The following is a 16885-nucleotide window of genomic DNA, read 5'->3' as shown; positions in this document are numbered from 1 at the left end:
TTCACAACCCACCCCCAACACCCCCTCCTACCCCGGTTGATCCTTGCTGCCCCCCAAAGAAAAACCCATCAAACAGATCCAGCCCCCCCGCCCCATCACTGAAATCATGCTGCCCCAACCCCCCATCCCACCCCATCCCAAACCCCAAATCCATATTCGTATCCAACATCCCCTCCTGCCCACCAGCACCACCACCAACACCCCCAAGCCCACCTTGCAAAAACTCCACCCCCCGCAAGTCATTATACGACAACAGTCCCGGACTAAACATCCCCCCTCCTTGTTGCTGCTGCTGAGGAGGTCCCATACTGATAACCGGCGACCCTAACCCCCCTACCCCTCCCGGCGAAGCCAGTCCCCCAGCTGGAGAGGGCATACCTGCTTCTGGCGTCAACGGCCCATCATTCACAGAACTGGCGTTTGACCTTGGTGGACCAGGTAGGTTGCGCATGAGGGAGAAGCCGTCTCCTTCTGTCTTCAGTTGGGGTCGGTATTGATTTTTGAAGGCGGAGAATTGTGATGGGGTGGTGGAATACGCCTCCGACTTAATATCGGATATTTGGTCGATCGAACTCGAGGTACGATGGGGCGGTGCAGGGCGGGGTTGTCTGTGGTGGTGGTGTTGATGGTGAGAACTGCTCGACAGAGAAGCAGTGTCTGATCTGGATGACCAGTCCATTCTATGATGATCATTGTTTCTAGAGGTGGTCGAAGAAGCTCCTGCTGGTGGAGCTGGTGGGGGGTGTTTCTGGCCGAAGCCACCTCGGGCGTTTACCATCTTGAGCGTTGCTTTCACCGTGCGGTCAAAGGCGTCGCGGCAAGCTTCGGCTGGGGGGCACTTGTCCATCAGGTCGGTGAAGACTGATGTGGCGGCGAGGATGGTGAAGTCTACTTCGTCCATGGACTGTTCTTATGGGTTAGTCGAGGGGTGATAACGTGGTGGTTAGGGGAATCTTACCAGTCGACTTCTAACAATGGGCGAGTGCCAAATCGCGTAAAGATACGAAATTCCAGCAACAAACAGATGGTGCGTCGTCAGATATGTATGGTTGACCAGCCCAGCCAGATGAAGCTGCCTGTATAGCCTCAGAATCTTCTGGCCCGCCTCCGCCACCTTGAGATACACACGATCTTCATCCTCGCGAAGCTCCACGCTGTGGACAGATGGGCTTTCCACTTCCTTGGCAGTGTGATACTCGCCCTCGAACATCTCGGGCACACTCAAACTCTGCCGATACAACATGATAATAGCCTGCCAGTAGTTGAGGTCCAAAAAGTCCGTCAAGAAGGCCACACCTGTATCTTGTTTCTTTGGTGCTGTCATCTTCCACTCATACAACCTCTTATCGATATTGATCCTCCAGGACCTGAACGAGTCAAACCTCGACAGGAACGGCGACGGTAGCGAAGTGTGCATATGGGGGTTCTTCTGATTCTGCCCAAAATCCCTCGCAACCCTCGCCTGCTGATACTGCAGTACCTGCGAGATCTCAGACTGTAGCAACCTCAGCCTGAAATAGTGATGAGCAACCAGCTTATAGGTCGGCGCATTCGGTGGCGCTTCCAGAAACCCGTTTGGCGTGATGTACTTGTCGTCCAGCAAGGAAGGGAACTCGGTCGTGATAACCTGATCCGAAATCCCAAACGGCCTCCCCACACAAACACTGACCAGCCGATCAAACGAATACGTACACCACCACAATCTTCTCCTCATATCCCTCGTATACTCCCTCCTCCCCCTCTCACTCGCCGCATTCTCCCTTTGCTGTTCACCACCAAGTCCAGCATCCACATCCTTCCCATCTTCATAATGCAGCCCCAAATCCACCGCCAACCTCACCGCCACGCCAATAATATACCACAACCCCGGCGGCACTGGCCTCAGCAGCGCAAAGTTCGCCAGCAGCAACACAGCCTGTAGTTCTTCCAACCCACCCCCACTTCCCAAACACGCCTCCAAATGCACAATCGCACTCGCATGGTACTCCTCCGGCTGGCACTGCTTCGTCCCCTGATCCCCCTTGCTCTCCGCCAGTATAATTCCCGCCCCGATCGCGAACACCATATTCAAACAATACAGCTCCCTCGGCCCCCTCACCCTCTCCGCCCCCTCTGCATAAGCCTGCTCAAACATCTGCATAAAATCCACCCTATGCACCACCGGCATCTGAGGGTTCGCATGCTCAAAATACAGGTTTATCAGCTTCAACCCCAACTCCTTACTCGGAAACGTCGCAGGATGTATCGTAGGCTTGGTGTGCAAACCAAAAAACGAATCCCTCATACTCGTCGTCGTCCCATTATTCACCCCCCCTGCCGGCGGTCTATACGGTCTTATCCCCCCCTTATCCGAGTTCGACCTCTGATCCGACACGGAGCTCTGCACCGCCGCAAAAACAACCCTCGCAAACGATATCCCCGTGGTAGAGCCCAGATGCCTCCCCTGCCCTTTATCTGCTCCTCTCCTCACCGTCTCCCTCCTCGCCACAACCCCGCCCTCATCCTCCCCATTACCCCCTCCCTCTTTTGCTGACATCTGCCCCCCATCTTCCATCTGTTCAACCTCCCCTCTCACTCCCCCATTGACCCCCCCAACCTTGCTACACCACTCCAGCTCCTCGGCCCTCGGAAACCCAACCCCCTTTTCCCTCAATATCCCCTCCAACTGCTCCACCCTCTTCTCCAAATAAAAGATATAACTCCTCGGTATCTCCCTCTTCGTGATCGGATCATACCCCACACAAGGTACACCCGCCTTCTCACAACTCGCACAGCTCGGCAGCTTCTGATCACACCTATTCTTCCTCAGCCGACACCGATTACACGCAGAGACATTCCTGAAACTGGACGACTGTCCCACTTTGGCCGAGCCGTCCAGCCCACCAGCAGCAGAAGGGGGGTGCTCATGCGTCGGTGTTGCCAAAGGCGAGTTCGCGCCCGCGGAGAGGGATAACGAGGCAGGTGAGTCTTTGTCAGGGCCGGGACTAGACTGGCGCATTCGTTTGGAGGGGTGTTGGAGGTCGGGGGAGGGGGGTGCATGAGACGAGGTGGCCGGTGCCGGCATGGTGGGTGGTGTGGTGGTTTTTTGCGCGCCGAGCCAGTTCGGTTGGTCGGACGGGGCGGCAAGGCGGACGGACGCTCGGGTGGTGTCTCTGGTCAGGGCGCGGGAAAGGCCCGAGACAACTAACTGAGCGCGCTCGATACTATGCGACACAAAGTTCCGATGAGAAAGGCGGGGGAGACAAGCAGAGAGGAAACAACCCGAGTCAGTTGGAGAGTCTGGTTGCTAGTAGACAGACAGGTATCGCGCGCGCGCGCGCTGCGACAGGAAGAAGCTCGTCCGTTCGTTCGTTTAATCGGTATGGTATCGTACGGTATAATGGTGGGGACAATTGACTTTCGCTCTCTCTCTCTCTCAAAAAAAAAAAAAGGTTGGTTGGAAAGGTTTCCCTGTTCGGCCTGCCCGTCCCGTCTCTGGCAGCTTTTGCTCTCTATTCTAACCTCTTCCTTACACCGTGCATCTGCCCCATTGAATCGTCAATATTTTCTTAGGTCCTCGGGGTGACTTCGGTGGGAAAGGGGGAGGGAACCCGAAATTGGAGATCGCAAAAAAAGAAGTTGGTTGAATTGTTTTGTTTCGACGACGACAGCGACACCGGGGCAGCAGCGGGGGGGGAAACCGATCAGTTGCTTGCTAACTGGCAACTCAATCGGTACCTGGGCTGCTGCGGAAGCTTCAAAAAAGTGTGGGGTTCCGAAAGATAATATCCAGCCTTGCAATTGGTCGCCGGTGGATCTAACGCGTTCCCTGCGACGGCGTCGGTAGTTGCGATAGCTTCTGGCAACAACAGCAATAAAAAATGACCACCGTTCGGTCAGCAAGTTCGGTGAACTCGGTCAATCCCCTCCTCTGTTTTTCCTCAAGAGAGAAAAGAAAAAGTACGGAGCGGAGTAAGACAGGGGGACCGTCCTGCGTGAAATACACACACACACCTCAAAACCACCCGTTACATACACACTCAGTAAAAAAATAAAAATAAAAAGTCCCACCACCGCACTTGCCCAACCGTTGGCGGTTGCTGATAAGCACAACCATTCAACGAATCACCAGCCAGAACTCGCTCTTTTGTATCGAGTAATCGCCCAGAAGAACCCCCACTTTCCTATCCCCCCAACCACAATCCTTCAACTTTCCAACTCTCGAGTTTTAGTTTTTTGTTTTCAGGTTTCACAATTGCGGGAAATTTATCAAGTCAAAAGATGAGGTCCACTGGTGTTGTTAGTGCTGATGCCACAATACTAGCTAACTCCCAATTCACATTCCCCAGGTATGACCTTGCATCCAAACTTTCTCTTTCTCCCCTCGTACCGCCCCTCCCAACAAGGCTGTCAAGCTTATCACCAAGCCTCGACCCTGGGAGCCTCGGCAAACCACCCATATCACGAAGCCATTCCTCTTCCGAACCATTGAACTCTGCTCAAACCCATCCCAATTGTTGAGAGATAAATATCTTTGTATTTCAAATCTCAAAGTCATAATATCCCAAACCACCCATGGTTAATAGGTATATCTAATCCCTAAATAAACCTCCCCAATCCCCCCAATCTCCCAGCCAATCCTGTGGCAACCAAAGACCAAACCCACCAGAAATCGAAAAAAGAAAAGAGAAAAAAACCCGATCCATCTTCTCATGGTATCCAAGAGAGACGCCCTGATATTACAAGAAAAGGCATGTGTTGATGGTAACCCATGTTGTAATACAAAAAAAATCTCGCCCGCCCGAGAGGAAAAAGTTGCCCAGATAGTGATTGATGCCCCTGTACCCGCCCTCGCCCCCAAGTAATCCCCGATAGTAGACCCCGTTGAGTAAAAGACACCGCAGAAAGAAAATCTCACGCCCTCCCTTCGCAATGTACCCCCACAGCACAGAGTGGTTTGTCTGAAAAGTTAAAAAAAAATTCATCATGGTCTAATCCCCGAAATTCAGTGTCACTTTCTGATAACAACCCATCCCAAAACGCCGTCTAGGCATCTCCTGCAAAATCACCCGCTAGACTTCAGAGACACCCGACAAATAGTATTCGTGTACAAAAAGGGAAAAAGAAAAAAAGAGAAGAAAATCGTCAAAGTCGCTATGGCGAAGGCCTTGTGCGATCGTCCTTGTTTGGTGTGGTTGTCGTCCTTGGTTCATCCTCGGTCGTCTCGTCCATGTCCTCCTTCTCATCCATCCGTCCCTTGGGCTCGGTGATTTGGAGGCCAACCCAAGCGCCCATGACGGCAACCAGCCCGGCAACCCACCACGACAGACCAGAGTAACCGCTTTCCATACCTTGCGTATAGAAGAATCCTGATATTATCGGTCCGAGTGCTCGGCACAAGCTTGCTGTCATGGCGGCCGCGCCGTTGATGCTTCCCAAAGTCAGTGTCGTCGGGGCCGAGTTGGCGAGGAGGATGGCATTGCTCGGATACGCCAGAGTTGAAAACGTCATCTTCCAGACAACGATGCCGTACACGCTAAGCTTGCGAAGGCTGTCGGGGAGAAGGACAATGTATGGCGTAAAAAGGTAGAGGAGCGGGTACAAGACAGACATGATCTTGAACAGTCGAAGCGCTCCGATCTTGTTGGCAACAAATGGAAAGAGAAGCCTTGTCGATGCCAGTGAGTACACGCCTTGAACCGAGAGGATAAAGCCAATCGTTTGGGTGTCCCAGCCGAAACCGTCAGCAAACTTGAATGGTAGTTTTGCTGGGATTTCGGTCGCAGGTGGGCTGGTGCTGAGGAAAACCGGCAGGAGTGAGTCAAAGGCCATTGTGTGACTAGAAGCAATGTCAGCATCGTGTCGTCACTTTTCCACGCGCGAGGAACATACAAGGCAAGAATACCGTAAGAGATGATCACCATGATCACGGCTCGGGAGAATACCTTGCCTGCAGGTGCCCTCTCGGCCTCTGCCAGCTCAAGGCCCCCTCCCTCCTCAAGATCGAGTGACTCCTCCGAAACAGTGTCTGGAGGCGACGACGATCGTGCAGAGCCCGTTCGATAACCGGGCAGCAGCTCGTCGTTTTCCGACAACAGAGGTCGCTCCTCTTCTGGGACGGCTTTGGCCGGCAGCTTCCCCTTGTTCTCTTCCACCTTTTCGGACCCCCAGATCCGAGACATCAAAGATCGGCCCAGTTCGATACCGGGATCATGCCGGTGCTTCCTTTCAGCGTGTGTCTCTTCGAGAAACAAGAGGCCGACGATCACACCGATAAAGACGCAGATGGCGCTGAAGAGGTTGGGAAGCAGGTAGGGGAATGTGCCAAAAATACCGTCACGCGAGAAGCAACCTGGGAAGCCCTCAACAGGCTTTGCGAGCCAGCCTCCGATCATAGGCCCAACGATAGATCTGTAGCCAGGTCAGTCCATCCGGTTCCCTTCATCCCATGGGTGATATCACATCTTTACGCACCCTATGCACCATACCAACGGCATCACCGTATATGCTTTGGCTGTATGTACTCAGTCAGTACTTCGCCTCATGAAAGTGTGCCAAGAAAACAGCCTACGTTGATGTGCTTTGACCGTGACCAATTCCGCGACAGTAGTTTGCAAAACTCCGATATTTCTGTTTCCGTTAGCCTGGGAGCCCTCAGAACCGCTTGCCTAGGAGGACTCACCCGTTCAAAAAGCCACCGAGTGCTCGAGCACCGAGGGCAACCCAAAGATTCGGCGCAAAGCCAAACATGATCACGCTGATACCGGTTCCAGTCATTCCCATCAACAAGACAGGCTTGCGCCCAATCTTGTCACTCAATCTTCCCCAGATGAAGCTGGTGGAAAACTCGGCGAAGGTGAAGGCCGAGGTCACCATGCCAGCATAGAAGGATATCTGGCTCTCATCCTCTGTGATCTTGAAGTCTCTCACCATATGCCAAATGTATGGAAAGATGGACATGAAGGCGATGGGTTCGCATATCCGGCAAAGAGCTGCAACCTGTTAGACAAGACTGAACTGACTGACAATAGCAGAGTTGGGTAGTCGAGAACCTACCGAGAATGGTGAGCTGTCTTGATGGATATGGTGGAAGTGGCTTCTTGGAGCCGACTGATCTCTCGCTGCCGGCCATGCTGTTGCGTCGTCTCGTCCTCATTGTGTGCTTTGTTGGTGACTGATGATGGCTGGCAATGTCCCAGAGGTAGGTGTGTTTGTGATACAAGTGGCTGACGCCGTGGGACCCTTGACAGTTATATAGGCAAAGGACAAAGACGTTATGTAGACTCGTGACGTGAAACAATCATTGGTGACAGGTGCCAAGTGGACAATGTATCGAGTGAAGGAGCAATGGTGAGTCGGCCCAAGAGAGAAGGGGGGGGGGACCGAGAGGGTACTTGTACAGAGAGGGACCGAAGAGGGCGAGGGGGGGGACGAGAGGGACGAACGGCCATGTCGGCAGCTTACTTATGTTTACACCTTGGTACCGATAGAAGCCAGGTCTAATTCAAGGAGAAAATGCAGTCCACCCAGAAAGGATGGGATCCCCAGGAAGCACACCGGGGTGCGGGAAGGGCTGAGAGCCCTGGCCAGTGGTCACCGGATCAGCCATCTGACTGTGGGGACCCATGTTGTTGCGGGATGTGGGAACCTGGGCAAGAAATCATCTTGGTGAAGGGAAGCCGTGAAACAGCGGTGACTCTCTCTGATCAGAGGGAAGACGACAGGACGATCCTGGGGGAGCACTAGGTCAATTCAGGTGCTACCGCAAGGTTGGAAGTGAGCGCGGCGGATAGTGTGTCGACCAGGTCCAGGGCAATAATCTTGGCATCCATGGATGGCTGGTTCCCGACTTTACTGACTGGCCCATGTCAATCACCCATGCCTTGCAGGGATACCGCCCACAGGCACGTCGACGGCTCAGAGGGTTCGTCACCGTTTCGCTGGGACGTGGGATTGATGAACCCACCCACTCACAACGCCGTCCGCCGTTGAGGACCTCCTCCGACAGGACACTGTCTACACACATACGGTACGGTACGGAAGAACAAGGCGGCCAAAGTGATCGCCTTGCCAATCCAATGTCGTCGACGACGGCCGTCTGCCGTCTGCATTTGCGAGGAAGCATGCTGCGCTTGCCGAACTGTCCACCGCGGGGCCGGGTAAGGCTCGATGCAGCCGCGAACCCGTCGTACCTCGTTCTGGGCTGATGATTTGAAAGAGAAGAATAGAAGAGGGCATCGCACAGCAGCGAACGGGTCGGCAGACCGTCTACCCGGATCGCATGGTCAGGTGTGGCTGCGTCATCTCCATCACGGCCTTACTCTGTCGCGAGTCGCGGCTATCGACCTTGCTGCTGGATGATACGGAAGGGAAGGCCTGAGGTATGATTGAAAGGTCCGGTGATATGAGCGCAAGCAGAGCAGAGGTGGATCAAGCGGCAGTCCAATGTGTCTCTAAATGCGTGACTGCATTCGCCCAAGGCGCAACTGCATGAATACCTGCACCTGCACACCTGCAGCATAGCGGCCTCCCTGTTCCTACACAGCGCCGTAGTTTCACCAACCTAGGTAGGTACCTAGCTAGTAGCGGGCTGTGCCTTCCACACCTACCTATGGCTGCTCGTCACCTCAGTTCAGGCATGTATGTACCTCGTCAGGCAAGGTAGCTGAGAGCTTACTGTCAGTATTTGCTGAGGTCGGGTGCTCTCCTGTGATCCGAGCGATATGGACGGGAGGTAATATTGCTGACCCCGATCGGAGCATGGGAGGAGCTTACGGTAGAAGCGGTGAAAAGGGAGGTACCGTGCAACAGCAGAAGAGCCGCGCCCAACCTCGCGGAGATCGGAGCCAGCAACACCTAGGTAGCGGCAGGCACAAAAGCACCCGAGAAAAGCAAACACCTTCGATTTCAGGATTGTGGAAAGGGCACCAGCTCAGCCAAATCAAGGCGACAGATTGACCTGAGACAGAAAGATTAGCCGATGACACCTGAATGACACCAGAAAAGATGAAAACTTTTTTTTCTCGAATTTGCTTTTTCAGCAATTCCACCTCAACCACTCGTCCGCCCCTCCTGTTGCCCGCCGTGCCGCCGTAGAGAAAAGGTGGGGCTGGACAGTGAGGTGAGAGCTGTGATGCTCCTCCCGGCGCGCGAACCTGCATGCTACATACAGATGGGCAAATATCAGGTTCTCTGATTTCCACTAGGATCCTTCGACCGTCACAGCCCAGTATGGATAATGCGCTAGAGGCCCGATGAAGCCCGAAGGACCGACGTTACACACACAACTGGAAGCAAAGCTGTACACACAGGTGGCATGTAGCGGGGCATTGAGCAGGGCCACGAGAGCCCAAGCCCACCTACACTGCACCGTTTGGCTGGTGGTCGGCTTCTTCCATCGAAAAAGACATCTGGTTCAACCCCAAGCCTCAACGGCAAAAGGACCCGGTCTGACGGAGCATTAGGCTGACGCTGTTGCTTTCCGGGGTGTCCGCGTCGCACAGCGCTCTGACGAGTTTCGACGATCATGGACGGCAGGTGTCGGCCATTGGCTCGCCGCCGGACAAGCACGGACAGTCGCATTCTTGCGCACCTCGTTCATGGCCCGATGCCATTTTTATTGAGCCGTTGACGGCGACACACATCAAGCAGCAAACGATCCCGGAAACAGGATGCTGACTTCCGCCCATGCCGCGCCGCGGAGATGGTGAGCCATTCCACGTTTGCCATCGCTGCCATCCCACGACCGACCAGTGAGCCAAGAGGGCGCCTCATTTCTGATGGGCCTGTTGAGGCTCCGAAACAGGGCGGGTGTGGGCAAATCCAAGACACATTTCAAGACATATCAACGTCAACGGGCTTTTCGCCGAGAGGTGTCACGGATGTTTTGTTCCCCAGCACTTGTCTCCTACATACACTACAATCCATGTCCTGTCGCTGGCGTGGTGGGGAAGGAGGGGGTGGTTGCACAAAGAGAATGGGACTTTTCCGGTCGAAGCCTCTTTTTTATTACACTTCACTCGGCTCCAGTTGCTGACCGAAGACACAGATTAAGACTCTGCAATTGCTTCATTTTCATGATTTCGAAAAGTGCACTTTCATCAAAACCCCTGGAGATAGCCCGAGCAGGATACTCGAACGAGCGATGTTGATTACATTGGCCCCGCAACAGGCCCTGTCACCGCGCCGACTTTGTTGGGAACACCAGACCGAACCACTGAACGACCTTGCAGACACTGCGTAGCTCTCATCCAGGTACATATCGACAGCTTCATGTACACTCCCAGTCCTGTTTTCGTACTGACAGTCCTAGTCCAGCCCAGCGTTCCGGATGGATGGCAGGGTTCGCAGCACCAATTGGTCAGTCAAACAGCCTGGAACGTCGGCCATACAAGCCCGCCAATCAGCAGAGCTGCTCGGGGTGACAGCACCCGTGTATCAACCATCTTGTGCGTGGTTTTTGACCCTATGCAATGGTAGCGACTGAGAAGCCACGGTGATCGCCCAGGCTACGAGGCTCCATGTGCATTATACTAAATGGCGGTATGCCGCCTAATATCCCGCAAGTATCAACACCATCAACACCAGGTATCATGCCACACATGCCAGGTCGGATTCGCTCCCGTCATGTCAAGCGCTAATTTTAACCTCATCCCTCCTCGGGTGTTCTTGTCGCGGGTAGAGCGTTCATAACTCGAGTTCCACACGTCATCAGCCCCCCGTGAACTCGCGTGGGCATCACCGCTATCGTCAGGCGGCAAGAGCTCCGGCACGGCGTCACCGTCTTTGGGACGACCTGTATTTTTCAGCTGGATCGCCCGATGCGTGGGGAAGCTTTTTCTTTCGCTCTGCCCACCAGAAGTCGACACAAACCAACCGGAGCCGTACCGTCGGCGTGGGGACATGATGGTGGGGGCGTCAAGGGCGGCTTGGAAGGCGCCTCGCTCACCGAGCCAGATGACCATGTGCAACTAAAAAGCCATCTGCCGAGCTCCCCCCAACCACCGGTACTTTGTACAATACGAAAATGTCCACTTCTGCTCTTCATCCTGGATATTGAGCAAACCCCCAGTGCCTCCATTCCGATAACATATTAAAAGAGTTCGCTGGGGTCTGCAGAAAACCTTGCATATCAACAACTGCTCAGTGCTGCTGCTGGTGTTATCAGAATCTTCCCAGCAGATCTTGACAAATCGGTACCCGAGACGGACCCTGGGGATGAGCGCCAGTTTCGATCGACAAGGGTGACCCTGGTAAGACCTCGCTTCCAGAAAATCGAATTCTCCATCTGGAAGCCCCAACCAGATTGTCGGGCCGGGGTAAACAGGTGTTGGTTTTGAAGCACTGCTCCCACCCCCTCTCCGGCCAATCAGCAGGCGCTTATCCAGCGCTGTTGACGGCATCAGAGGCGATAGTAAATGCCCGTGTGGCTGGTGACGGGCATCACCACGTCAGTCCCTCACGCAGCAAGCACATGGGGAAACTTGGAACAAAAACAGCAATGAGACTTTTCTATGATCAGTATCATCAACCTCTGCCGCAAATTTGACCCCTTTCTTCCGTATCCGCATCCCGCAGTTACCAGAGGGCCAAGACGAAACCAACCTTCCCCAAATGCTCCAGACGGCGACGTTGCTCATTGGACCTTCCAGCTGCCCCGTTTCAAGGCGCGCATACACCAGCAATCATGTGCTCTCCAACGTTCATTTGCGAGTGGTTGCATCCCGTCTTTTGCTAGAACTACTGTCAGGGGAAAACTCGACAGCAGGGCCAATGAGATTGTCGGGTCTCATAATGACGCAGTATTTTCTCAAGTCCCGAGAAAAAAGTTGGTGTGGGAACTGCGGCTGCGGACCCTGTTGCAGTTTCGATGCCACAAAAAAAAAAGGGCCAGCCCGATACGGAGTACATACCAAAGACGATCTGCCTCCTTCCTTTCGGTGTACACTGTAGAATTCAGGGGTCGGCAAATTCACCGTGAACATGACTACATGGCCTACGCCTGAACGGCAAGATTGCTTGCGGTCTTCCAATATGCATTCTGCATGTCGTGCAGCTTCTGGGACAGAAAACGGAGATCCAGCTGTTGCTTTGACGTGGTCTAGCCCTGGTGGCTTGCGTGGTCCCGAGGTCGGTACTCGTGGTGCTTGGTTCACAGGCCGGAGCAAAGGCCGCTGATTTGCGAGTGCTTTTTTTCTTCTTTTTCCTTTTCTAGCGTCTCCAACCAGCCCTCAGTCGGCGGAAATGTGATATGCAGTGGCAATAAAGCTGAAACGCAAGGTGGATGCCATCGTGAACAACAAACTGGCGCAACCCATGGGGAGCAGCCGAATGGTTGGTTTGATTCAGCTTCTGGACCACTGAGGACTCATCTTGTCCACTTTGCCAGCTCGGTGGTGCGGGAGGTCACCGAAAAGGAGGGGTGGGGGATACAGGAAGTACTTTGGATGGATGGCTGGGATGGACGATGTTGTATGAAATGAACGATGGGGCTGCTCGAATACAGATGCAATTCGCACCGACATCGACAGTCTGGGGGTTCGGATCCGCAAAAGCCGGCCAAAAGCCGGGCACCGCTTACCATGGGGCTGAGACCACAGCTCCACCAGGGCCGTCACCCTCCGCGCAACCAACCCCAGACGATGTCAACAACATACGGTACACACCGGCACTTCACCGGTGCAATGTCCCCTCACCGACTCCGTCAGTTCCAGCAACATCAGACACAAGTTGCCTTGAAAACGGCCGACCTTGCTTAGGGATGCAGCATGGATCTACAAAACAACCCGTCTCCCCTGCCTGGTTGCCGCAAGCTGGCCAATCGACAAGTCTTCGCACGATATTCCCCCACGCGCACGCTGACTGCCTGTGGCTCTCATGTCCACATCTATCCTTTATACGGAATCTTCCAGGTTCGACATGGAACGCGGGACCTTGTGTGAGACGCTAACCAGAGAGACCTTCTGGGCAGCTCGTAACGTCAACCAACAGCACCGACTTAGACCTCACATGGGAAGGTCCGTTGCTGCTGGCTCCGTCCTTTCTCAGGTTTACTTGCCTGCTTTTAGCAATGCCTGGAACCTTGCAGAAGACGGGAAGCAATAGTCGTATCAGCGGAATCCTCCCCAGCCGAGGCAAGAAGGACGAAGGAGCGGCTTCCTCCAGGTTGTGTGACGATTGCTGAGGAAGGGCCAGAGGGGGCCAGACGACGTACGACCAGTCCGAGGTTTAGCCGCACGCTTACAAGGACGACGGAGGAAGGGTACGCTACCAGACGGCACATCTCTTACACGCCTCTGTTGCAACCTCACCTCTTCTCGCTCGCTGTAAAGGGCTACATACATGCAACTACAGCCACCTCACCAAAGAACCGTTTTCTCATCCCCGCCTTTTTGTCCAAACCATGGCTCGCGACGGTGCACTGCATCTCGGTTGCGGACTGACGGCACTTTCATCAGCAAAACATTGTTTCTAATCGGTCCTCCTGCGCTTGCAACGATCCTGCTGCCTCTCTGGCCCATCAACACCAGGGCGCCAATCCTTCTTGACTCTCCGTACCCCGGACAAGTGCCGTCTACGCCGCAGCAAGCCTGTGTGATGCAGTAGGTAGAAGCATGTGTGCGCGCCGGAGCCATGCCTATGGGATCTCCTCTTCGTGCTATCTGGATCTGGAAAACCGCCCAGGTGCACGGCAGACACTCGTCTGCTCACTGCGCCCCACGCGAGCGTTGCTCGTCACTGACAGTGAGACATCCACGGTGGTTATTTCCAAGGTTTAGATGACTATCGTGTAGGGATTCCGCATGAATTAGCCCTGCAGGGCAAACGCGATTCGACCAACACTGCGTCTTGCAGCGCCTGTGCGCCTCTACCCGCACTGACTGGTAAGCGACGCTGGCCTCGGTGCTCTGCACAAGAAACCTCCTTCTTGTTTCGTCCACCAATGGGGCCTTGGGTGTCGATACGATGTTTCCCCCCGTTGGCCTTGAATCCAGAAAAACCGTTCCCCTATCATCAAAGGAGTTGCTGGTGGCGGTCAGCGTCCGAGCTGATCTGTAACATCAGAATAGAGTGCCGATCCGCTTTGAGACGGGGCGGTATAAGCAGCCGGGCTATCCAATAGGGGGAAGGCTAACTACAGGGTCTCTTTCTAGAGCGAGGACGTCATGTTTGCAACTGCAGGCGACCAGATCAGACCCAAGGTTGTGGTTTGGGCTGAGCTGAGTGCACGCTCTGCACCGGTGGTCAAGGTTCCCGAGCAAGCCGGTCGAGGATCCTCGCCGCCCATGTCAAGCCCTTCTTGGCGCTCTGGGGTCTCAGATGATGGCCCATCTCAATATCAACCAGTTCTCCGGATTGCAAACGTAGCGTTGTCCTCTCGCTGCGCAGAAGCAAGTGTCTCAGTTGTCCCCAGCCATCTGGGGATGATTTCCACGGGCAACTCAACACTAGGCCCGGTTCATGATGACCTCCGGGGCGACTGCGAGGAGGCTGGCCAGGATGATTGGCGCAGTCGCATTCAAATCAGGATGTTTAACATTTCCGGACCAACCCGCATGGCTCTTCCGCCATAGCTAGCCACTGGCTTTGCTGCAGCGTCGGAGAGTGCAGCCAACTGACCCGCGGCCTCATAGTTCGTTTTCCCCCAGCGGATCTCGCTCCGAAGACACTACGACCTAACTGACCTCGCCTTCCGGACCCGAAAGCCCCGTGACCCGGACATGCTGAGGCCATGCCGCCGTCTGACTGCATCCATTCTGCTGCACGCAAAGCATGGATGATTCATGCCACCGCGAAAGAGCAGCGCCATCACCGCTGGCACAGCTTGACGTTGCTTGGTCGCATTGGTATGCGTATGCGTTGGTGTCCTCCCCCATATCAAGAGCCCTTGCTAAGCCTGCGACAGGGGGGCACGTATTGCGGACAAGGAACGGGAACACCCACCCGTATACCCCTCTGAACTCTGGCCGCTATGGGGAAAGCAACTGCATCGATCATGGGGAAAAAAAAAAAGCAAAGACACAGGTACGAAGCCGCTTTCCGTCAGCCGATCGCCGTCACATCTGAGAGAGATTTAATCTACGCTACACTGCTACACGAAGCCTGACCACCCTTGGCAGATACGGAGAGGCAGGCACGCCATCTTGACCGGTCTCGTAAACAGGAACCCGAACGGACCACTGGACTGAGAAGCATGCAGTTTCGTTGACGCGATAACAACCTCCAGCCGGCCTTGTGGCGTCGTAACTTCGGGCGAGGTGCATTTTGGAGTCGCTTATCACAGCCCGTTGTGTGTTCTGGATCCCACTTGGAGTCTCACAACCGAGTGACCTGTCACTTTCTGACGACTCGTTTCGGCGCGACCACAGCCAGCCAAGGTTGCAAGGAGCTGTCGAACATAGCTGTTCGCTGCTTGGCCCGCCTCCGATGCTTCTTTTTCAGGCTGTCAGTTTTCCTAGTTTGGCCATTTCCGATTACCTAGCCCCAACGCCGTGTGTCCCCAAAGCCTACCCGCGCCTGTCTCAGGTTGATCTTGATCTATGTTTACGTTGTCACACAGAAGAGTGTCGTGAGAGCATGACAGGTCTGGATGTTGAGTTGGCCATCAGAGTCGGGGGTAAGCGGGTTGCCGCGGTGCATCGGTTCAGTTCCACAGAGTCTTGCCGGAGAGGGATGGCTTTATTTGGTATGTCGAAGGCTACTGCGGAAAAAGGAGGCGGTCAAGCCTGCTGCTGATGCCGCTCCAGCGGCGGCGGGACGCGACATGGGATGGGAGAACTGTGCAGCTCACGGCCTCTGGGTATTTCACGCCATTGTTTGAACTTCGGCAACATCCAAGTCTAGCAGGCTCTGGTTTCTCACAGAAACGAGGAACATGGGAGGACCTTATTTGCGGTGCCTGGTCGAAGGATTTCTCATTGGTATGTATAACAAGAAGAGGCCGGGAAGGCGAACATGTGTGCGTATGGGATATATATCAAAGCCTTGGGCACCCATTTCACATTTCTTTGTCACCTTCACGGACCGGACCTGCCGTCTACCCTTGTCGGCCTGTACTGTGGTCATCACGGCAGGGGGGAAACTCCCCGCGCGCGGTACTCGCCCGGCTTGTGTGCGAGCTGTGTGTGTGTGTGTGTGTGTGTGTGTGTGTGTGTGTGTGTGTGTGTGTGTGTGTGTGTGTGTGTGTGTGTGTGAGATGTGGAAGGAAAGCGGGTGGTGATAGCCTCTCGACAAAAGGTCCCTGTTGGATTCCTCGCACGGGCCAAGAGATTTCACTTTGCTGCTCTTCCTGAGAGTGACCACCCCACTTTTATCACTAATTTCACTCCCCCTCTCGACGGGAGGAAAGGAGCAATTATTTACCCCGCCATTTATCTTGAATGACGCACACTTGCCTGGGTGCGGTGCGGGCGCGGGCCAAGCTTGCTTGCATTCGAATTTGTTGCTTCGATTACACTTCTTCGAATTTCTGTTCTACACACGCGCGCAATACCACACACACGCACATCAACCAACCACAGCATTACTGCGTGCATTGAGATCGGCTCAGGTGATTTATTTCGTGACGGTTTTTTGAACGAACCATGGCCGGAGGCAAGAAGGGCAAGGGGGGAGGGGATGCGGCGGAGGGGAGCAAGAAGGCTCTGGGCCAGGCGAGGAAGGCGGAGACGGCGGCGAGGAAGGCTGCGGAGGAGAGTGAACGGGAGGCGGCTGCTGAGGCGGCGAAGTGGGAGAAGGGGACTAAGAGTAATGCGAAGAAGTGAGTGTTTTTTTTATTCCCTTTGATGGTGGATGAGAGTTGGGTGGGTTGGCTCTCGCCCTTATGCTTTGCGTGTCTGGAACGCATGCTTAGAGGAGCGGCTCGGTGTGTGAGTTCTGGGTGGAAGACCTCCGTTTTTTTTTTTGG

The 16885-nt window shown here is 54.5% G+C and overlaps 2 protein-coding genes across 2 annotated transcripts, besides 3 other annotated features; both read right to left on the bottom strand.

Moving 5' to 3' along the window:
- Position 1: 1 nt before the first annotated feature.
- PODANS_6_3420 (uncharacterized protein) lies at positions 2-3064 on the bottom strand (the record flags this gene model as incomplete). The annotated part of the gene is made up of 2 exons (XM_001910112.1): positions 2-904; positions 959-3064. 2 exons carry the CDS (start codon positions 3062-3064, stop codon positions 2-4), a joined length of 3009 nt encoding a protein of 1002 aa, XP_001910147.1.
- Positions 3065-5133: 2069 nt separating this feature from the next.
- PODANS_6_3430 (uncharacterized protein) lies at positions 5134-7135 on the bottom strand (the record flags this gene model as incomplete). The annotated part of the gene is made up of 6 exons (XM_001910111.1): positions 5134-5818; positions 5872-6390; positions 6442-6493; positions 6551-6609; positions 6662-6971; positions 7036-7135. The coding sequence occupies 6 exons, from the start codon at positions 7133-7135 to the stop codon at positions 5134-5136; spliced, it is 1725 nt and encodes a 574-aa protein (XP_001910146.1).
- Positions 7136-16009: 8874 nt separating this feature from the next.
- Positions 16010-16027: a sequence feature (primer IPH19A).
- Positions 16028-16096: 69 nt separating this feature from the next.
- Positions 16097-16172: an STS (microsatellite IPH19).
- A 46-nt stretch (positions 16173-16218) lies between these two features.
- Positions 16219-16236: a sequence feature (primer IPH19B).
- Between the last annotated feature and the right edge of the window lie 649 nt (positions 16237-16885).

The sequence above is a fragment of the Podospora anserina genome, chromosome 6, assembly GCF_000226545.1.
Source record: "Podospora anserina S mat+ genomic DNA chromosome 6, supercontig 2".
Classification (NCBI taxonomy): domain Eukaryota; kingdom Fungi; phylum Ascomycota; class Sordariomycetes; order Sordariales; family Podosporaceae; genus Podospora; species Podospora anserina.
Note: the sequence above shows the minus strand (reverse complement) of the source record. Positions and strands in the feature narration are given on the sequence as shown.